At 40.6% G+C, this 21,059-nt stretch overlaps 1 protein-coding gene across 1 annotated transcript in view; it reads left to right on the top strand.

Annotated features, from left to right (window-relative positions):
* TNFRSF19 (TNF receptor superfamily member 19) overlaps positions 1 to 20,025 on the top strand; it is a 171,439-nt gene extending 151,414 nt beyond the window's left edge. The window contains exons 8-10 of the mRNA XM_086935193.1: positions 8,432 to 8,534; positions 9,078 to 9,477; positions 15,425 to 20,025. Of these exons, the coding sequence (XP_086791319.1) occupies positions 8,432 to 8,534; positions 9,078 to 9,477; positions 15,425 to 15,433 (512 nt within the window). The 3' untranslated portion in view covers positions 15,434 to 20,025. The remainder of the gene's footprint in view (positions 1 to 8,431; positions 8,535 to 9,077; positions 9,478 to 15,424) is intronic.
* Positions 20,026 to 21,059: the final 1,034 nt, after the last annotated feature.

Here is a 21,059-nt window from a genome sequence, read left to right as displayed (position 1 = left end):
GAATCTGCCTGAAAATTTCCTGAAAATGGCCTCGTCGAGCTCCGGTCCTTCCCTGAAAGTTTGGGGGGGATACGTCAAGCGGGGGCCGAGATAAAAGGGGGGTCCCAAAACGCATTTTCCCCATGTTAATTTCCATAGGGCGGTCAATTTCACTTTTAGCCCGAACGGCTGAATGGATTTACACCAAACTTGGCAAAATTGTAGGGACTGGTAGCCCGATGTGCCTTTGCTATGTCTCAAGATATGTGCTCCAGTGGATTTTGAGTAATTTAGGTTCAAAAAAATATATATATCTATAGGCGCTCTCCGGTGCGCGCACTTGAGTGCGCTCCTGGCGCGACACGCGACTTGCGCGCAGAAAGCTGATTGGCTCTTGGGTGTCTGTAAACATTCTAAACAGTCTGGAGCGGCCGCCATCTTGTGTCTCGGTAAAATCGAGACACAAGGGGTTTGAAAAAAAAAGGGGCAAATGACCATAAGGGGGAAGAGTAGACCCCCTCTGACCCCCTAGGTTTGATGTAGGGACTAAAATAGGGTCCTGCAGGGCATTACATTTTTTTTTTCGTTTTGCGCGGGGGAAGCGCATGGTACGCGCACCGGCGAAGCACGGGGAAAATCCAGGACCATATTTATGAAGGCCTTGCGCTGTTAGTTTTGCGCCTCCTGTGCGTCAATTTTTGTGACGCACCAGCGGTGTAAAAAAATGCGCATTGTTATGCAATATTTAAAAAGTGACGCATCTATCTAGATGCGTCACTTTTTAAATATAGTGCAACGAGGCACATTTTATTACACTGCTGGTGTTATGCGTCACTTTTCTGTGCGCACTCCTTATGACATTCCAGATGTGTCATATTTAATGTATGACGAATCATGTTGCAAGGAGTTACAGATACGTCAGTATTTCTGACATATCTGTAAACATAAAAGTGATGCGAGGCAGGTGCAAGATTTTGACGCAACAGCATCCTAAAAGTGACGCGGTGAAATCTTATAGATTTCAGTACGTCGTTATTACCAAGCTTTTTGCGGGGGAATGCCCCCTTTGCATACATTATACCTGACGCAGATATAATGTGGCGCAGAGTTTTAAAAAGTGACCCATGTACCTAGATGCGTCACTTTTTAAAAATAGCGTCAGGTATAATGCATGCAGAGGGGGTGTTCTCCCGCAAAAAGCTTTGTAATAGCGACGCAGTGAAATCTTTGAGATTTCACTGCGTCACTTTTAGGATGCTGTTGCGTCAAAATCTTGTGCCTGCTTTACAGCAGGTGTTAGACTGAGGCAAGACCTTTCACATGCTGCTTTCCCCATTTGAAAGGACGCATTACTGGAGTTGCGTCACTTTTGTGACGCACTCCAGCAATGCGTTACTTGGAATGTCATAAGGAGTGCGCACAGAAAAGTGACGCATCGCACCAGTGGTGTAAAAAAATGTGCCTCGTTGCGTTATATTTAAAAAGTGACGTATCTAGGTAGATGGGTCACTTTTTAAAATCAAGCGCCACATTATATCTGCGTGAGGTATAATGCATGCAGAGGGGGTGTTCCCCCACAAAAAGCTTTGTAATAGCGACGCAGTGAAATGTTTGAGATTTCACTGCGTCACTTTTAGGATGCTGTTGCATCCTTTAAATATAGTGCAACGAGGCACATTTTATTACACTGCTGGTGTGATGCGTCACTTTTCTGTCCACAGTCCTTATGACATTCCAGATGTGTCATATTTAATGTATGATGAATCATGTTGCAAGGAGTTACAGATACGTCAGTATTTCTCACATATCTGTAAACATGAAAGTGACGCGAGGCAGGCGCAAGATTTTGACGCAACAGCATCCTAAAAGTGACGCAGAGAAATCTCATAGATTTCAGTACGTCGTTATTACCAAGCTTTTTGCGAGGGATTGCCCCCTCTGCATACATTATACCTGATGCAGATACAATGTGGCGCAGAGTTTTAAAAAGTGACCCATGTACCTAGATGCGTCACTTTTTAAAAAATAGTGTCAGGTATAATGCATGCAGAGGGGGTGTTCCTTGCAAAAAGCTTGGTAATAATGACGCAGTGCGTCACTTTTAGGATGCTGTTGCGCCAAAATCTTGCGCCTGCTTCACAGCAAACCTTTCACATGGTGCTTTTTCCATGTGAAAGGACACATTACTGGAGTTGCGTCACTTTTGTGACGCACTCCTGCAATGCGTTACTTTTGTGTTTACAGATACGTCAGAAATACTGACATATCTGTAACTCCTTGCGAATTGATTAGTCATATATTAAATATGACATATCTGGAATGTCAAAAGGAGTGCGTCCAGAAAAGTGACGCATCGCTGTTTTCACGTAGCGATGCGTCACTTTTCAGAAATGAGGCCTCCAGTTTATTCACTGTGTCATAACTTTCTTTTCTAACACTCACCTTCTTTCATTCCTCCTACTTCACTTCCTTTCACCTCTCATACCTTTCTGTTCTTTCTTACTCATTCTCCTTTCAATTATCAATGCACTATATTTCACTTACTCTTCATTTTTTTAAGAATATAGCTCTTTGATGAGAATTGGAGGTAGTTCTGAAAAGAACTTTTGGTTTTCTTCTTTTAACTGAACAGGAACAAAAACAGGGAATGGAAACTGCTCAACAGGAGCAAAAAGAAAAGAAAAAAATTAGGGGTGGGAAGGGCAGCGATGGTTCTCCAATGCTCGAACCATGAGCAGGACACTTTGCTCCCCATAGGTGAGGAGTTGATTGCAGTATCTGCATTTGACGACCCCATGGTTAAATGCAGGTTGTATGTTTGCTACCTGCTCCTGCGATTGTTCTCTCCCAGAAGAAGTTGCTCCTCCTGTTGATGTAGAGGCCCCATCTCTGGGAACCTCTTGTGCCAGAGTCCTGACACTTTCCCGGGCAAAATTCTGGGGGTGCCTCCTCTCCACATGGCGAATCATGGTGAAGTTGCCAAAAGAGTATTTTTTTGGGGGGGTTACCCTGTGACAGGACCTGTTTGCAGATCCTGCACTCTACTTTTGGTGCATTCACCTTCTTCTGGTCTGCTGGAAACTTAAAAAATTTCCAGATGAAATGTTCTTTGACCTTCGGCTGAGGAGGCTCTTCATCAATGAAATCATTGGAGTCATCTTCACTGCTGGATGGTCTGGCAGCCATGATTAATCAAGGAATATGGAACAGCAAAAAAGGCAGGTCTTTCAGTCACAAAAGTGAAAGAAGAAGTGAAGGAAATGGGTGGGGATTTCATTAATTGTAAAAAAAAACTGTTAGCAACCAATGAAAAGTGTTATTTTAGGGTCACATGACCCGACGCGTTTACGCTGCGCGCTCCGGAGCACTTCCGGTGCGTTTACGCAGCGCGATCGTAGGCGCTTCCGGGGCGCAAACGTGGCGCGATCGTAGGCGCTTTTGCGTGCGTTTATGCGCCGCGAACGTAGGCGCTTCCGAGGGCACTTACGTTGCACGCCGAAGTGACGTCATCAATCTTTTATAGAAATGCATAATCATTTTCCTTATTAAAAAAAACTAATTTTATTTGTATGGTACGAAATGTTTTGCATTATTATTAACTTTTCATTCATATTTTTTTTCACGAACGACAGTTGCGCTCTGGGTGCACTTTCAGATGAGCTCACGGAAAAGCTTACCGGAGAGCTTAGCTGAAAGCTTCCCGGAGCGCGCACCCAGAGCGCAAAAGAAAAAAATTATATAAAAAAAATGAATACTTAAAAAAAAACAGCAAATTGTAAAAAAAAAAAAGGTTAGAAACTCGATATACAAAGGAATTAGCATTTAAAAAACCTATGAAATTCACTGAAAAAACCATAGGTTTCACACCAGTTATAGTTAGGAATTAGCATTTAAAAAACCTATTAAATTCACTGAAAAAACCATAGGTTTCACACCAGTTATAGTTAGCTGGAAATTTTACTGATATAAAACCATTGAAATTCCCACGTTATAGTTAGATGGACTCACTATAACTTGCGCGTGCAATGCACTGCTGATGATGTCTTATTAAGCCAGTTAACCAATCAATTTTTAAAAACCATCCATTTAGACACTTATTTAAACATTTATTCTTCCATCAACTTTTACATATACATATATAAAATATATTTATTTTTCAGAAAGACACACATTCACTGGATGGTGTCATCAGTGATGTCATGAGTGATGTCACTGACCATGTCATGAGTGATGTAATATGTGATGTCATCAGCAGTGCATTGCACGCGCAAGTTATAGTGAGTCCATCTAACTATAACGTGGGAATTTCAATGGTTTTATATCAGTAAAATTTCCAGCTAACTATAACTGGTGTGAAACCTATGGTTTTTTCAGTGAATTTAATAGGTTTTTTAAATGCTAATTCCTAACTATAACTGGTGTGAAACCTATGGTTTTTTCAGTGAATATATATATATATATATAAATATTTTTATACTTTATAGAAACACACAGTCACTGGATTATGTCATCAGTGATGTCATTTGAGATGTCATCAGTGATGTCACTGAGCATGTCATGAGTGATGTAATATGTGACGTCATCAGAAGTGCATTGCGGGGGCTCAAGTTATAGTTGGGTCTACTAACTATAACGGCTGAATTTCCATGGTTTTATACGAGTCAAATCTCCCAACTAACTATAACACCCCTGAAACCTATGGCTTTTTCAGTGAATGCATATATATATATATACATTTATCAGTATATAATGTCATATACAGCATGTTTATTCTATCATATTTAGAGTGTTGATGTATTTATGTGTTAAACTGTTACCCACCATCCTCAAAGGGTACTTATCTTACAAAAAGTGTATCTACAATATTGCTTGCTATTCTGATTCAAGCATGTGAAACTATGAAAGATCCAATACTAGAGAAGAAGATTAGTTAACTGACCAGTAACTGCAGTTCTCCAGTATTTGGTATGTTTCATAGATTCACATGCAACCCATCCTTCTCTGGGAGACTCCCCTTATAGCTCTGTGCCACTTGTGCTTGAAAAGCTAAGGGAATCAGCCTCTTTTTAGAGTGTTCTAGAGGGTACTACTGCCTGATTGGTTAAGGTTTGAAGTTTGATCCTTTTTTTTAAAAGGACATAGGCTATCTAAGTCATTGTTTATTACCATTGTAGTCTAATATCATGATATACACTGCTTTATTATGGTACTGTGGAACTTCCACTTCGACGATGGCTATTTATTCAAGCATGTGAGTCTATGAAAGATACCAATACTGGAGAACTGCAGTTACAGGTAAGTAATTCATTTTCTTCTTCCTCGTCCTACAGCACACTGCATGGGGGTAGCCCACTTCATCCATTGGCTAACTTCACTGTGAGAAATGCATTCTGCTCTTTAACAAAGAAAAGATCAGCTCACAAAGCAGTTCCTGTCAGTGTCAGGAAATACTAAGACAATGTGTGTGTGTTTTTAGTGGTATTAGCCAAGAGCTTTTGATTTTACTTAAATAATATATGTAATGTAATCAATAATATCATATTACTGGGAAACCGGCATGGAAATAGTCCACAGCTTTGTAGTTAGAGCATATCAGGCAAGAATAATGGACAACATGTAATTACTGCATTCAACAACAGGTGTTACAGTTCAAATATTCTTTATACTTTTTACTTCATCTTTAAAGGAAATATCGTGGATTAAAGATAATTGTAGCCAACGCGTTTCCTCCTTTTTTGGACTTCTTCAGGGCTCCAAATTGTGTGTCAAACGAATTCTATTCGTTATCCTTTCAATCAATATAGATAGATGACTAATTTAATCGCGTTGTCGTTTTGCTGCACGACAACACGAGGGAGGCTGAAGCGCTCTGGGCACACGGACCCAATTTTCTGTTAATTAACAAAAGGATTCGATTGGTAAAAATACCTATACTGTTTGAAAGGATAACAAGCAAAACATGTTTTGACACACAGTTTGGAGAAAGATTTGATTCGTCAAAATATCTATATTGATTGAAAGGATAAGGAATAGAATACGTTTGACACACAATGTGGAGCCCTGATGAAGTCAGAGAAAGGATGAAACACGTTGGCTATGACTATCTTTAATCCACAACGTTTCTTTTAAAGATGAAGAATATTTGAATGATAATATCTGTTATCGAATGTAATGATTACATGTTGTTCATTATTCTTGCCCGATATCCTCTAAGTACAAACCTGTGGACTATTTTCATGCCGATTCCCATTAATATGGTTATATTGATTACATTTTTGTGTGTGATGGACCATTAGGTGGATATGTTAGTTTGAAAACTTGTTTTCAATCTGGAGTGGAGAAGGGTTGTGCTCCAGGTTCTTTGCACCACATGTGATTTACATTTTGTTCAATCACATTTGATGTGTGGTGCGGTATTGTTTACCTCAACCCTTCTAACTTCGTTTCTTAATATATGTAATGTATTTACATATAGAAGCTTTAAGCTAATTCTCTTCATTCTATGATCTTCTGTTAATTCACATTTCTCTTGCACCCATTAGAGCTTACAGTATGGGGCAGTGGGGCAGCTTCATTTAGCCATTGGTTAACTTCACTGTGAGTGATGGCATTGTGCTCTTTCACTAGAAGCCCATCCGACACAGAGTAATTCCCTAAGTGCAGGTACTCCTTTGACATGTGCTTTTTGAAATTAAAAACTATTTTGCTTTGAGCTAATGTTTATTTAAAAAAAAAAAAAAGTTTTGGGGGCCCCATATCTTCCAAGAATAAAACTTTTAAAAAGAAAGCAAAACAAAACAAACATCGCCATAGTCAAAAGCCTGGCCACCAAGGCCAGACCTATTGGCTTTTCCAATGCCTTTTTCTACTTACCAATTCTTCCATTGCCTACGGTTCTGTGTGTGCAAAGATCTGGGGCCTTGCCACGCTACTCTTCTCCTCTTATTGATACCTAGATGTTGAAAAGCTGGCAAAAACCTTCATCAGTATCCAAGTGACTAAACTACACTGTTTTTTCTAAAGCCTTATGTTATTACATTCGCTTATCATTGGTGTGTCTTGTCAACATAAGTTTTATGTTATGGAAGTCTTTCTAACGTCAATGATGCCAACACATATCACATAAAGATAGCACACTCCTGATGCCTTGCTATTTTAACTCATATTTTAAGGATATTGATAAAATTCAGTAACATTTTCACTGGCTTCACAATCAGGTACAGGTCCTATTCAGTATTTCAATATTGAAACCACAAGTCATCAAGGCCACAGTTCTTGAACTTTTACAAACTTAAAACCCTAATTCTGGGGGAGGCAATTCTGAATGAGCCCCTCTAATTGAATGAAGGACATTTCATCTACTTTAGTCCCTTTAAATAAAACAAAATATGTCTCCCTTTCTCATAGCCGTGGGGCTATTGGGCTACCTTGCAATATCTGTAGAGGGTATTGATGTTCACTACTGAGATCCAAGTTACTGCTGTGGGATCTTCACTCTGTAGGGATAACAAAATCAAGCAGATAGAAATTATTCTAGGAGGTGGCTGTGATTATTCTAGGAGGTGGCTGTGAATTGTACAACTCGGATTCAGCATGACATAATAAAAAGTATATTTTAAACTCAATCAGCTTTTGCTTAGAAGCTAAGGGCCTGGTTCACAAAGGTAAATGTACGCTTTTGTGTGTGTTTACTATTTTTTGGGTATTTACAAACTGCAAGTTAATTTTTACTAATATTAATTTTACGAATACTGTGCATATAAAAAGATAGGCCTGTCCTTTAACTTTTGTTGCATGATATGAACTGCGTGAGGATTCTAAAGGATCTACAAAAGTGCCATGTCCTCCTTAGCATGCAGGATGCCTTGCCTCTCTCCACATGTCAGTAAAAGATACACAGATGATGGACGGAATACAGAGCAAATCAAACATTCACCCCAGTCAATAGATCTGGGTTAAAGCCATCGCTCTTTTGCTCACAATGCCACCCCAGTTTAGACCCAGCCATATGCAAATCAGTCTTGACCCTGTGCCTCATAGGAACAGTCCAGACCGAACTGCCAAGCCAAGTCCTCCCTGGACCGGAAACAAGCATTCCGTTTCTGTGCATCACCCCTCATCAGCAAGGCTAGCTTAAATCCAATGGCACATGTGGGTAGATTTGAATTACCCCATTAGCCCATTCGGTGCAGTAAGCAGTCTTTACCAGGTACATGACAAAAAAGTATCAAATATAGGTCCTTATTTACATGTGATCCTAGAACTGTTGGGTACATTACTTTCTAGTATTTTCATTTCTAGATTGTACCAGCTCTTTGCAACTGAACTCCTGAAGATACACATTTATATAAAAGAAAAATAATAGTATTCTAGAAAACAACTTTATTTGTGTGTTACTTTCTAGTAGAATAAGTAGAGATGTGTTTATAAAGTATTGTGTTTTTTTCTACAGGGCCTGTTCATTTGATTCCTTCTCTCTTGTGTGAGGAAAGCTGTAGCCTTCAGCACAACAGGACTTGCTGCAGTTTTCACTCCGAGAGTACTCTTCACGAAAGGTAAACAACTAGAATCTTAATAGACAAAAGATATTCTTTGGAGTTGGTAAATGGTCTCTTCCCTGGGTGTACTTACCTTTTTAATGTTTTTTGTGCTCCATTACCTGGATTCCATTTATCCTTCATTTACATATGTGTAGCTGCTAGCTTTCAGGACTATCCAGGCCCTTTTAGAAGAGAAGGCCTGTTCGGTCTTAAAAACTAGACATTTGCTGTTGAATTATACAATTATTCTTGCAAATCTTGAGTGATTCAATTTGTATTTTCCTCATTTCAAGTAATCAATATTGTTCAATGCCCCTCTCTCTTTACAATGAGAACTTTCAAAAGTGCTCAAATAATTATTTTTCATGATGAAGCCTCCCTTTAACCACTGGTAGATGTTGGTCATTTCTCCACCCAAAAAATGTCCTTGTTGATCGCAATTATTGCATTACTATGATGCACCAACGTGCTGTTACTGTGCAGTCCTTTCTGTCAATGTGCCTCGAAGAAACCACAGACATGCCAAGCCTTCGCCAACTTTATTTCTTGTTTTTACAGGAATCCAGATTCCCTGGTAGAAATGATCCCACCATTCCTAGGCTCTACTTCACACTTTGCCAGCAGACAGCTTGCAGAAATTTGGCCTCTCATGCGGACGCCATCTGACAGAGATGCCACTCCCTCCTGCGAGTCACATGAAGAATGTATTGAAGAACCTGGTAGTCATGCCAGCATAGAGAATGAAGACGCAGCCACAATGAGCTTAGACTGTGACCAGACTCAAAGTGCAGGACTCAGTTCAGCTTTATCCTATTCAGAAGAATCCCTGGAACCTGCTGGTACACCTGAGGACCATGAATGTCAGGATACACCACTGCAGACAGAACAAGCTCTTCAACATCCTTCAACAGAAAACTGCAAAGCAGAGGTCAAAATGAGTCAGGACAATGACACCAAGGTAATGAGTCCAGGCAGCATATTTCTGGAATCCTAGTCGATGTTAAAAAGGAAGTATTATTGAAACCCAACAGAAGGGGCATTTCTGGGATGAATGTAGAGCCTTACATGCGATATAGCATATGAGCTACTCATTGAGGAAGTTGTGTTTCAGATTGGAATGTCCTTTAAAGCAAGGATTGGTCATCAACTGGAAATCTAATGTTTACAGCAAAGCAATGCATAGTATTTCGTTCACGACATGTCATTCTCACCCAGTCAGTCATGGACTTGGGCAACTAAATGTGCCAACTGGATAGTGTATAGCTGCTCCAGCCATGCGGCTTCCCAGCGCTGAACCTTTAACAGAGGTACATCAACTACAAACACCAAAATGAAAGGGTAAGGAGGAAAGCTAGTTGGAAAAGATCCAGGTCTTCAGCAATTTCCCAAAGTGCAGATGGTTCTGGGATGTCCTGAGGGGAAAAGTTAGTTTGTTCCCCAAAATAGGGTCTAAAGCTCAGAAAGAGCTGCCTCCAGCTCTTGCCTTCTTTTCTCGAGGATTAATAGCCAAGTTCAGGTCGGCTGATTGGTCAAGTATGGGTGGATATAAGATTGTTAAGGATGGTTGCCCCCTGGGAGTGAAGAATCTTGTAGGCTATTCACAGGGTCTTAAAGTGTACGTGCTTGTTGACAGGACTGTAGCTTATGGAGAAGCCTAGAGGCGGAGTAAACTTTTGGGAGGGACAAGTGCAACCTTGCAGCTGCATTGTGGGTAATCCAAAGTCTTTTCACAACAGCTTTTTTAGCTCCTAGGTAGAAAACATTACAGTATTCGAGCCGATGATGGGTTTAAGGCTTCTCAGGAAACCGAAACAAGTGCCAGTCAGTGATTCGGCTTGGGCCTCGAAGGCAAGAGTATCGTCTATCTAAACTCCAAGGTTTTTAATAACTGGCTTGGGTTGGGGGGTTGACCAAGGGTGGCTAGCCATCAATGGTCTCACCAGGAGAGCGAGTGGTTACCTAACAAAAGAATTTCAGTTTTGTTGACATGTAATCTCAAGCAGTTCTTATTCATCCACTTAGCAAACGCTAGCATTCCTTTCTGAAAATTGTCCATGACTTGCATTGCGTTCTCAGAGAGTTAAAGAATCAGCTGGCTATTGTCGTTATACTATACCAGTGTGAGTCCAAATGATTTTACAACCTATTCATTTGGTTAGATATAGGTATTAAATAAGGTTGGACTCCAAGAAGAGCAATGGGGAACTCCATAGTGTAGGGATTGCTGGTGGGACTCAAAAGGGGAGAGATTACCTGATAAGAGCTCTGGCTCAAAAAAGAGGAAAACCAGGTCAGAACTGACCCTAGTAATCCGATGTTATGTAAGCACTATAGTAGTGTTTTATGTGGCACCGTGTCGTAACGTGGTGCTGAAGTCTAGCAGGATTAAGGCTGATGACCTGACCTCATCTTGCGAATTGCTGAGTTTTTCTGTTACTGCTAAAAGGGCGTATTCAGTGCTGTGGGAAGGCCTAGAGCCTTTTTGAGAGATATCCAAAATGTGGTGTTCTTCCGTAAACTCTGGCAGAACGCTGTTGGCAGGTTTCTCTGTTACCTTAGCCAGGAAAGGTAAAAGGAAGATGGGTCAATAATTTTCCGGCTTTGTGAGTTCCAGAAAAGTTTTTTTAAGCATGGAATTACTTTGTCATGCTTCCAAGAGCAAGGCACTAAGGCAGATGTTAAAGACGGATTAATAGTTTCTAGGAAGGATGGGAGTAAAAGATTCTGAAGTTTTAGAATTAGCCCTGGTCTGATGGGGTCGCTGAGGGAGTCAGATTTCACTTTACTACAAAGGGCTTGTAAAGAGGGCAAGCTTAGGGGAGAGTACTCAGTGTGGGCTTAGGACTGATGTTTTCTGATGAAGCAATACAGTCAGACAGATCAGAAGTCATGATGGAGGAAAAATTAGAGTAAATGTCCTCAATTTTGCCCATAGGATAGTCTGCTAGCTTGTCACAGTGTTCGTTTGAGGCTTCTATGACTTCAGCCGATAGAACTGGCTTCAATAGGCTGTTGACTACATGAAAATGTCCTTGGCAGGGTTTTTGATGTTACAGATATTGTTAGAAGAAATCTCAACCCTAGTCTTCTTAATCAGTTTGTGATATGCTTTAACAGCTGGCCTTTACTGTGGTTTTTCGGAGGAATCCTAGGTTTTCCTCCAGGCTCTCTCAAGAACTTTATAGTGTTTCTCAAGCAGTCACGAGGGTCTCATTGAACTAAGGGGCAGAATGTTTCTTTTTGGCCCGAGCCTGGCTGGTGGGAATGAGAGCATCAAGATCTGAGGTGAGCCATGATTTAAGCATATTATAAGTGGTCTCCACAATGGGGGACGGCTAGAATGGATTAAAGTGCAAATTCCTGCAGGTCTAGTTTCAGCAAAGAACGTTTCAGGAGGGTGTCAAGCGCCTTAGTGTAGTCGTGGCGAGAGATGCAGATGGACATAGGGATCATAAAGTGGTCAGTCCATGTCCTAGGCCAGGGAGACAAGACCCATAGTTGCATACCTATAACTAATTGGGATAAATACGTGGCTGAAAGGTCATGAAGAAAGTCCTAAAATTCGCCAAATCGAAGGAAAGGTTAAGGTCATCAATAATTTTGAAATTTGCATATTTTATGATTAGCAGGGGTATGAAGTTTATAAGCGCTTCTTCAAGCAATTTGGATGGACTTGGGGAGTTGGGAGGGGGGAGGGGGTGCAATAAATTAGCAGCACACAGAAGGTGAACTTGATAATGAGAAATATTTTTAAATGGGCTTTTTCAGAATCTTGAATGGTACACTGGTGTGAGGCTGCAGCCTACCGTTGCTTTGTAAACATTTTTTATGCCGCCTCCTCTGCAGCTGGCTCTATTACAGTTCTTAACGTTATACAAGGGGGAGTGCTAAAGCCGGTTCTGTTACCATAGCCTGCCCCAGCCAAATTTCTGTGAGAAACAATATGCCAGGAGAATGGTACTGGATAAAATCTAAGATGTCAGCGTGATGGCGAACCAAACACAGGCAATTGATACTGCCTATCTTAAACGTGATGGAGCGTGGTTGAGTGTGAGGGGTAGGTTTTGTGGTAGATCTAAGGGGCATATTATCAAGAAAGGCAATAAAATTATCGCTGCTTTAGCGGCAGGAAACTGCCTCTAAAGCGGCGATAATGGCCCTGATCATATGCCCTTGTGAATTCCCATTGCAGCCCAGGTTAACACCAGAACCTGGGCTGCTATGGGAATTCACAAAGACATATTATCAAGCCCATTATCGCCGCTTTAGTGGCAGTTTCCTGCCGCTAAAGCAGCAATAATTTTATCGTCTTTCTTGATAATATCCCCCTAAGTGTGTTGGGTTTGAACCCACAAGTCTTGCATCGAAAGGAGATATCCACGGGGTCCTATCCGGTGTAAGCAACTATTCTGTTCAGCGTGATTTAAAGCATGGAGTTCAGGAGAGGGGTAAACTAACCTGTTTGTGAATGGAGGGGCAGGATTCCTGGCCCCTGAGCTGTCCAGGCACGGATGGGCACCGACAGGTTTGGCTTTGGCGCACCGGCAGCGCGTCAGCACATCCGAGCTCATTATATAGCTGATGCCTAAGATTGAAATTGGGTAAGTGGCGGCAACTAGACTGCTAACGATAGTTACCCTGGCGGCCCCACTGAGAAGGTCGACCACGCACCACAGCCAGAACAAAAGTGCAAAGTGTTCACTATTATGGGACAGACCTGAAAACTTTAAAATAGTCAAGCTAAAACAGTCATAACAAGCCCAGTCCACCATCCCAAATTCTCCAAGTTGTGCTAATCCTTGTAACAGAACACAGTGCAAATACAGTGCACATTCAATAGCACTAGTTTGGTAACAAAAAGTTTGAGATATTTTCTAAAACTAGCAGCAATAAGGTAAGCAAAGGTCAACAAATGGGAGGGACAGGGTTATCAAGGTGAAGGATCACCTTGCACCATCAATTACAGGTGGAGCATCCGCCCATCGTAGCTCAATATATGGCTGATGCCTAAGATTGAAAGTGGGCAAGTGGCGGCATCTAAACTGCTAACAATAGTGGCTCTGGTCGCCCCAGCAAGATGGTCGTCTGCGCTCCTCAGCCAGAAAACAAAGTGCACAGTGTTCGCTAGTTCAGGACAGACCTAAAAACTTTAAAATAGTCAAGCCAAAACTGTTGTAAGGTGTCCAGGCCATCCTCTCAAATTCCCTAAATCGAGCTAATCCTAGTAACAGAATACAGTGCAAATTCAACAACAGCATTTTGATGATGAAAAGTACGAGGTATTTTTTACAAATAGCAGGAATACAAAACAAAGGTTAATGAAAAGGAGGGAGGGTGTTATCAAGGTAAAGGATCAACTCAGACCAACAATTACAGGTGTAAACTGCACTAATTGTCCTCACTGAGGTACCTCTGTGTGACATCGTTTCAGAGATATGCATTCGATAAAATCATGCTACTAAGCCCGTGGATCATTTTTTCATGATAGAATGCCATTCTTCTTGGCAGCAGTCAGCCAACACTGTTCACTATATTTGTGAATCCTTTGGCAATACTTATTTGCTATTTTGGTTTCCTGATCTCTGGCTTAGTTGATGATGGCATTCAACGGGTAGTGAGGTTAGATGGCAATTTGGGACAGGCGGAGAAAAACCTTCACAACTGTATGATAGCAGTTGCAGACTGGATGAGAGACAATGAGCTTCAGTAGGAAGAGATCTTGGTTTTAGGCATCAGTCAATTTCCTTTGCTAAATTTGTTTGTGAATTAAATAATATATATCATCTTTTGTGTATTTGTTTGATGAATGCTGACTTCTGTATTTTTGTGTATTATTTTGCGGTACAAATCATCAAAATTGCTTAGCTCAGTGTTACTGGATTCCAAAAATTAAAGAGGGTCAAATGCATGAAGAAATCGTTTTCTGATTTCGTAATTGCGAATCCTAGCGAGTCGCAATTAGGAAATCGCAAAACGGCATGCATGAAAGTGGGTTGAACACTTTTTGCAATTATAGGGGATTGCAAATAACCTACCTAATGAATATTAATGAACTAGGTCGCAATTTGCGACCCCCTAGGAATCGCAAAAATCACAAGAATGCTGGCCTCCTGGGGTCAGCAGAGCGCAATGTTTGTGATTATGCTTAAATAAAGCAGTTTTTTTTAATGCAGCCCCTTTTCCTTAAAGGAAAATGGGAATAGTTTCTAAAACAAAAATTAAGTTTTCTTTTCAGTGAATAGGACACTTTACTCTACATGCATTAGCAATGCATGCCATTAATCGTGTTTTTTACTCCGCAAAAACTTTTACAATGCAATACATTACAACACATTGTCTTCTACAACGCAACTATTCTAACTCCACTGGCGTGTTTTAATGGGAAATGCATTGTAATAGTTTGCAATGTAAAGCCCTGCATTGTGAAAGTTTCTGCGGAGTAATAAATGCGTGGTAATGACATGTAACGCATGCAGAGTAAAGGTTGTTTCCCACTTAAAGTAGGTGGTAAAATGTGAATGTTTTGTGACCGCATTTCGGTCTCAAAACATTCCTACATACCAATGCGATTCGGTATTAGGAAGGGACGCCCTAAACACGCCACTTCCTAATAGCGAATCACAAACCCATTTTGCGATTCCGTAACAGGTTACCGAATCGCAAAATATTGCTGCATCTGATTTTTTTGCCTTTGCAAACGGGCCGATTCTGCGAAGACAAAAATGCTCGATGCATGTGCACCTTAGTGTTTGTCCCTGGAATCCAATAATGATTTAGTGGGGGTTTCTGGATTCCAGTAATGATTAAGTGGGGATCCACAGAAGTCAAAAGGTTATGAACCAGTGATCTACAATGCAGATGTTTGCTTCTGATTTCTAATTGTCATTTTTATGTCTTTTCTTTAGGAAACTTAAAATATTTGTGAATGTTACCACAAGAAGTCTTCTGTTCTCACTGCGGCTTATTAAAGGAGCAACGCTGTATTTGAATCAGCAATGCTAAGAAACAAAGGACACTCTGGGTCCCTTTAAGAAGCTCTGTATGATTCATGGCAGCTGTTACCGGATGTCTTTAGGAGCAACTTGAGAGACCTTATAAGAGAAATGACTTGCACGTGCATTGCGTTACCGCTCTGCCAGGCCAACACCGCTCAATGAATGTACAGAACAGTGGTTGGAACCCACAGGAACGTCCACCGTGTAAATAGTCAAGATACAGATGTGCAGCTGTGTCTTCGGACTGAAGCTTGGAATTGGAACACTTCATGCAGTTGCTTAACAAAAAACACCCTGCCTGCCAAGGAACTGCAGATTGTACGTCTTCTGCCTGGACTTCAAAAGCTATTAGTTCGCGCTTTGTGCTTTGGAGCGAATTGAGCATAAAGACATACTACTTATATGAAGGCCTTTCATCAATTGATATCCATGCTTTTAACACACAATGAACTCAGTCTGATAGCTGATGCTAAAAGCCTAGAGCTTTTCATGTCACAGTATAGGATTCAGCATGAGAGTGATGTGTATAAAATACTTCTATGAAGTTTGGTGTGCCAATACTGTATAGAAAGGTACCCTGTGCACAGTATTGTAATTGATCGTTTTTATTATTTCTGAAGTTATTAGTAATTGGGAATGCGAAGAACATTTTAACCTAACATCTATATGATGCACTTTTTCAGTTTTGAAGTAGCAGTGCTGGATTTTTATATAAAAAATGGATAGTAATTGCAAACATTCTGCTGCATTAGTAATTGTTACACAAATATTAATCCACATTTCTGTAATATATGTATATATAATATATATTAGTAGTGGCATGTACTCTGTGTGTGTGTGTGTGTGTGTGTGTGTGTGCGTGCATGCGTGCGCATGTACATGTTTAACCCAACCTATGAGGACCACACTGGTCCTCACAGTGTTAGTAAACCCTGAAACACTATCTCTGTGAGGACCAGCGTGCTAGAGGGGACTGGTTCCTGTAGTGCGATAAGGTACTTTTGAGTGAATGTATTAAAAAAATAAAAGCACAGTAATGTTTGCTTTCGTCAGCTTTATCACTTCTTCCAGTATCAAGGCGTGTGTGGAGTTAGAATGGTAAATACGCACTCCATTACAGTCAATGGCAGGACATCATAAAAATAGGTACGTCGTGGTGTGTGAAAGATGTGCTTAAATGGTGTTTAGTTTTTTCCCTCCAATTAAGTCAGTGTTCTTTCTGAACATATCCTATGATGCTGAAAGATGAATGTTCATGAGGACTTGAAGAGGAATGGCAATGTTAATGCAATAAAGGTTTGATGAGAATAGAATTATGTCTCTAGATAGGAAAGGCCACAGAGAAATACTTACCTTTGTGCTTTTCCAAACTTGGTTTCTCCAGACTGGGACATGTGTAACCACCTTCAAACAAGCAATGATTTCAGCAGTGGAAACTATCCATTCAAGAGACCCCTAAGTAGATATTATAACTCCCTGAGTGCCCTTCACACCATACTATAACCACACCAATTGTTTTTCCAGGATTATGTTTTAAATGCCATGTTTGATGCAACATTTGCAAAGATCACAGTCACCCACCCATTAGTTTTCATTGAGAACAAGTGATACCCATTTGCCAGTTTAAGAACCTCTTGTATTATGGTAACTTTCCCCAGAGTACTTGGCCACTTTGTAAAAAGTTTATGTTCATGAGTTTGGCCTTTATGAAAATAGTAATGTTAGGAGGCTATTGCACTAGTAGTTATCACAGTTATGTGGAGCCACCATGAGACTTCACTGGGACATGGTTATTTATTTATCTGAATCAATTGTTTTAGCCCATGTTAAGGCGAGTGTCACAAAGTTCAGGTCTGTGTATAGATGTTATAGCAATATTCTTGTTCTCTTACTCATACTTATTATTCAAACTGTGAGTTATCCTATGTCAGACAGGCAGGTACCTGCTCCCTTTACTAAAATAAAAGCTAGACTTGATCACAATTTCATAAAATCCTAATGGAAAGATGTTCAATGAAAGGCCAAGCAGAAGGAGTGCGACTCATAAAGGGTAGAAACACACTGGACAGCTGGTTCATGGCTGGTTTTTGGCAGCAGCATGTTCCCAGTTCTGGGGTCCATATTTCAGAAGCCCACCTGTAAAAATCTTTCCATCCCTACCCAAATACTATCAGATTGAGAGAAGGTAAAGAAAGTTCTGCAAGGAGTTCAAGCCAAATGATATGCATACCAATTAATAGTTGATCCTGAATATCACTCACTATTAATTATTTCAGATTACAATTCAGTCAGTGGTTTGTGCTTACAATGGCCAATTTGCTGTACGATGTGAACAACCACATTAAGGACCAGTTAGAATTTGAATACTTGTCTCAAGTGGGAAATTCAGGAGCAGCTAATAGAAAGCAGCCTAGTACGTATGAACAGCAACTGTGGTGCTGCTAAGGTACATACACTATATTCTTCACAAACTGCTATTGCTTAACCCCAGGGAAAACAGGACCTCACTGTCCTGTAAGTAGGAATGTGCAGTTGTTATATAGCTAGTCTTGTATCATCTTGTATCGTAATATAAAATGGGATTTTTAAAGCACAGTGCTCAACTAAGCCTGGAGGTGCCTAGGGTGCATTTCCCACTGAATGTGAATATTTTTGTTGGTGGTCCTCAAGACAGATCTCAAATGCATTGACTCTTTGAAGAGTAATGTCAACATCTTTATAGTGGACTTCCTATGCTTGGAAATATTATGTATGCTTTGTCAATCAAATATTTTCTCAAACGTTCATTAGGTTGCTAAAAAGCATGTGAACAGCGCCCAAAAGGCACAATATTATTCAGTTCAGCATGCGCTGTCTCTTCGAGATCATTTGTTTTCTGTCAGAAGGCTTTGAGAACACTCATTTTTTACCATTGGTTGGCTTCATTGTCACTTTCATTTGCTTCTCTTTGGTCAGCTGCCTTAGGCTTCCTTCATCTTTATGTGTTTGTCTCTTGCTTTTGTTTCGGGCACTACTTTTTTCTTTCTATTTAAGCACTGTACCACATGGTGTCTTTTTTCAGCAGGCCCCACGTGTTTTTCCCTCCTCCTTGTTTATTTCCTGTCTATCTGCTTGCCCCACCCACCCTCCTTCTTTTGTCCATGTAGGCTTCCCCCAACATCCCTCCTTCCATTCATGGTGTTGGCTTGACGCCACCCTTCCTCCACTTATTGAGCTTGTTAGATCGGCCTCCTCCCACCCTTCTTTTGTCGTCCATGTTGCCTTCCCCCACCCTCCATCTCTCAAATCATTGTCCAAGTTGGTTTGCACACATCCTCCCTCCCTTCATTTGTTGTCCATGTTGGCTTGTCCCTCCCCCATTGACTATCCCTCCTTCAGTTTCTGTGTTGCACAGACTGCTCCCTCCATCCATATTCCATGGATGCCTCCCTCCCACCATAACATAAAACATAAAAGTGCTGTGATGCAGACGCCGCTTTTTTCCCCACACCCTCGATCATCCATATTGTCTTCTCACTCACTTCTTGTTACCTCCCGCTACCAGTAAGAGAAAATTGCTGTGAAGCATTCAGCGCTGGCTGCATTATAATACTTAAAAAACAAATTTCGGCTGTGCTGATGTAAATCATGGCTAAAAAGTATTGACAAAGCTAATACTTATTTTATTGAGTAGCTGTATTTTGCTCCTGTTTTCGATGCATATACCTCCTAAATATTCAGGCCTGATTCACCAAGCTTTTTCTGTGAGTTGCTATGTCTTACTCCAGGCTTAGGTGTGACCTAACCATCACCCATTTCACAAAGATTTTTTTCCCATGATTATGCATGCCTAACTACTGGAAATACATGACTTAGTCACATCTAAGTCATGAGTAAGAAGCAGTAAGAAGCAACTACTTGCAGAAACAAACTTTGTGAATCAGGTTCCTGTGTGCTGTTCACATTCTTGTAAGTAATGTAATGTACACTTGATGAAAGATGTGTTTGATGTGCCAGAATATTTGCATTTTCAGGTTGCTATATAAACTTTAAGAATAACATTAGTTCGTTTCCATTTCACAGTGCTTCAGAAAATGTAATTCTCTAAAAGGCTGAATAATTAAGATCACAGTTCATCAGACTGCCTGTGCCAAGAACTGCCTTGTAAAATATTTACCTACCAAAATGTGTGCAGCTGTGTATTTTGGAGCAGTATTATCCTCGCCTGTGGCAACATTTTCCTTCATCAAGAAAAACAATAACAAATAATTGTGAGAAAAAATAGAAGCTTTTCACAGGTGGATGTAGATATATATACATATATATTTTATTTAATCTGATTAGAATGCCCTGCATTTATTCTGGTAATACGTGTTTGCACAAGCCAGGAGAATATTTACACCACTATTCACATACCTGCATGACAGCTTAGTAGTTTTAATTATTTTCTTTGTATTTTGTAAATATCCTATGTAAACTGTTTTGTGTGTTTGTGTGGAAATAAATTGTGGCAGAGTTGTTTTTGCATTTAACACTAATGTTTGTGTCTTTTTTCTATCCACTTTGTTGCCCACTAGTAGTTGTTACAAAATATCTGTAGGTGTCTTCCTATACCAAGCTTGTAAGGTTTATCCAATAACTCTGCCACATTTCTGCACTGTATTTTTATTACCATGTGCAATCAATTGCATGCTCCTCTGGTAGATGCTTAAGATAAAGACAGTGATGTGTACTGTGAAGAAGTGCAGTTAACATGATGAGTCTAAGGGACTCGTTTAGAGTTTTGCAGAGCAGGAGCTCCACCATACATTGATGACTTGCGCGAGGGGAGAGATTGGGTTTGAATAGGGGACAGGAAGAATTGGCGCTCAGCAGGTACGAGGTTCATAAGTAGTGTGGAGGTTAAGTTTGTACGGTGCAAACAGGTTAGGGGAACAAATCCAGACAGAAAACAGCCCCTGCAGAGATAGGGAAAGGGTCCTGTACTAAACAAATGAAAACAAATCCTGTGCACACGTTTATAAGTTGTTTTGTTCTCAAGTGAGAACTCAATGCATGAAATGAAAGTTCACAAATTGAGGTCGAGATCCAGCGTCGTTGAATATATGTTTATGGTTCAGTCTAGGTCAGTACAAACGAAAAGCAACTAGCCCACACGTGTTTTGTCACACCTTGTAAAGGCTGTGATTCTTCAGGGCTGTTGAAATCACAAACGAAGATGTAAAAGGCGCGCCAGTTCGACAGGTAATAAGATCTGGCTGCGAGGTGGATTGAGTTGAGAAGTAATGGACAGTGTACCCACATAAGGTAAATTAAGCAGATAACTGGAGGCCTCAGGACAGGTATGTCCGCGGTGGCGTCCAGAAATCTTGAGGAGTGCACGGATAAGTACATGCAGGTTGGTCTGCAATCCAGGTAGTGTCGGCTAGTTGGTTTTCGTTTGCATTGATCTAGACTGAACCATAAACATATATTCAACGACGCTGGATTTCGACCTCAATTTCGGAACTTTCATTTCATGCAATGAGTTCTCACTTGAGAACAAAACAACTTATAAACGTGTGCA

This window comes from Lissotriton vulgaris, chromosome 8 (genome assembly GCF_964263255.1).
Source record: "Lissotriton vulgaris chromosome 8, aLisVul1.2, whole genome shotgun sequence".
In the NCBI taxonomy this organism is placed as follows: Eukaryota; Metazoa; Chordata; class Amphibia; order Caudata; family Salamandridae; genus Lissotriton; species Lissotriton vulgaris.
This window is presented reverse-complemented; position numbering and strand designations above follow the sequence as displayed.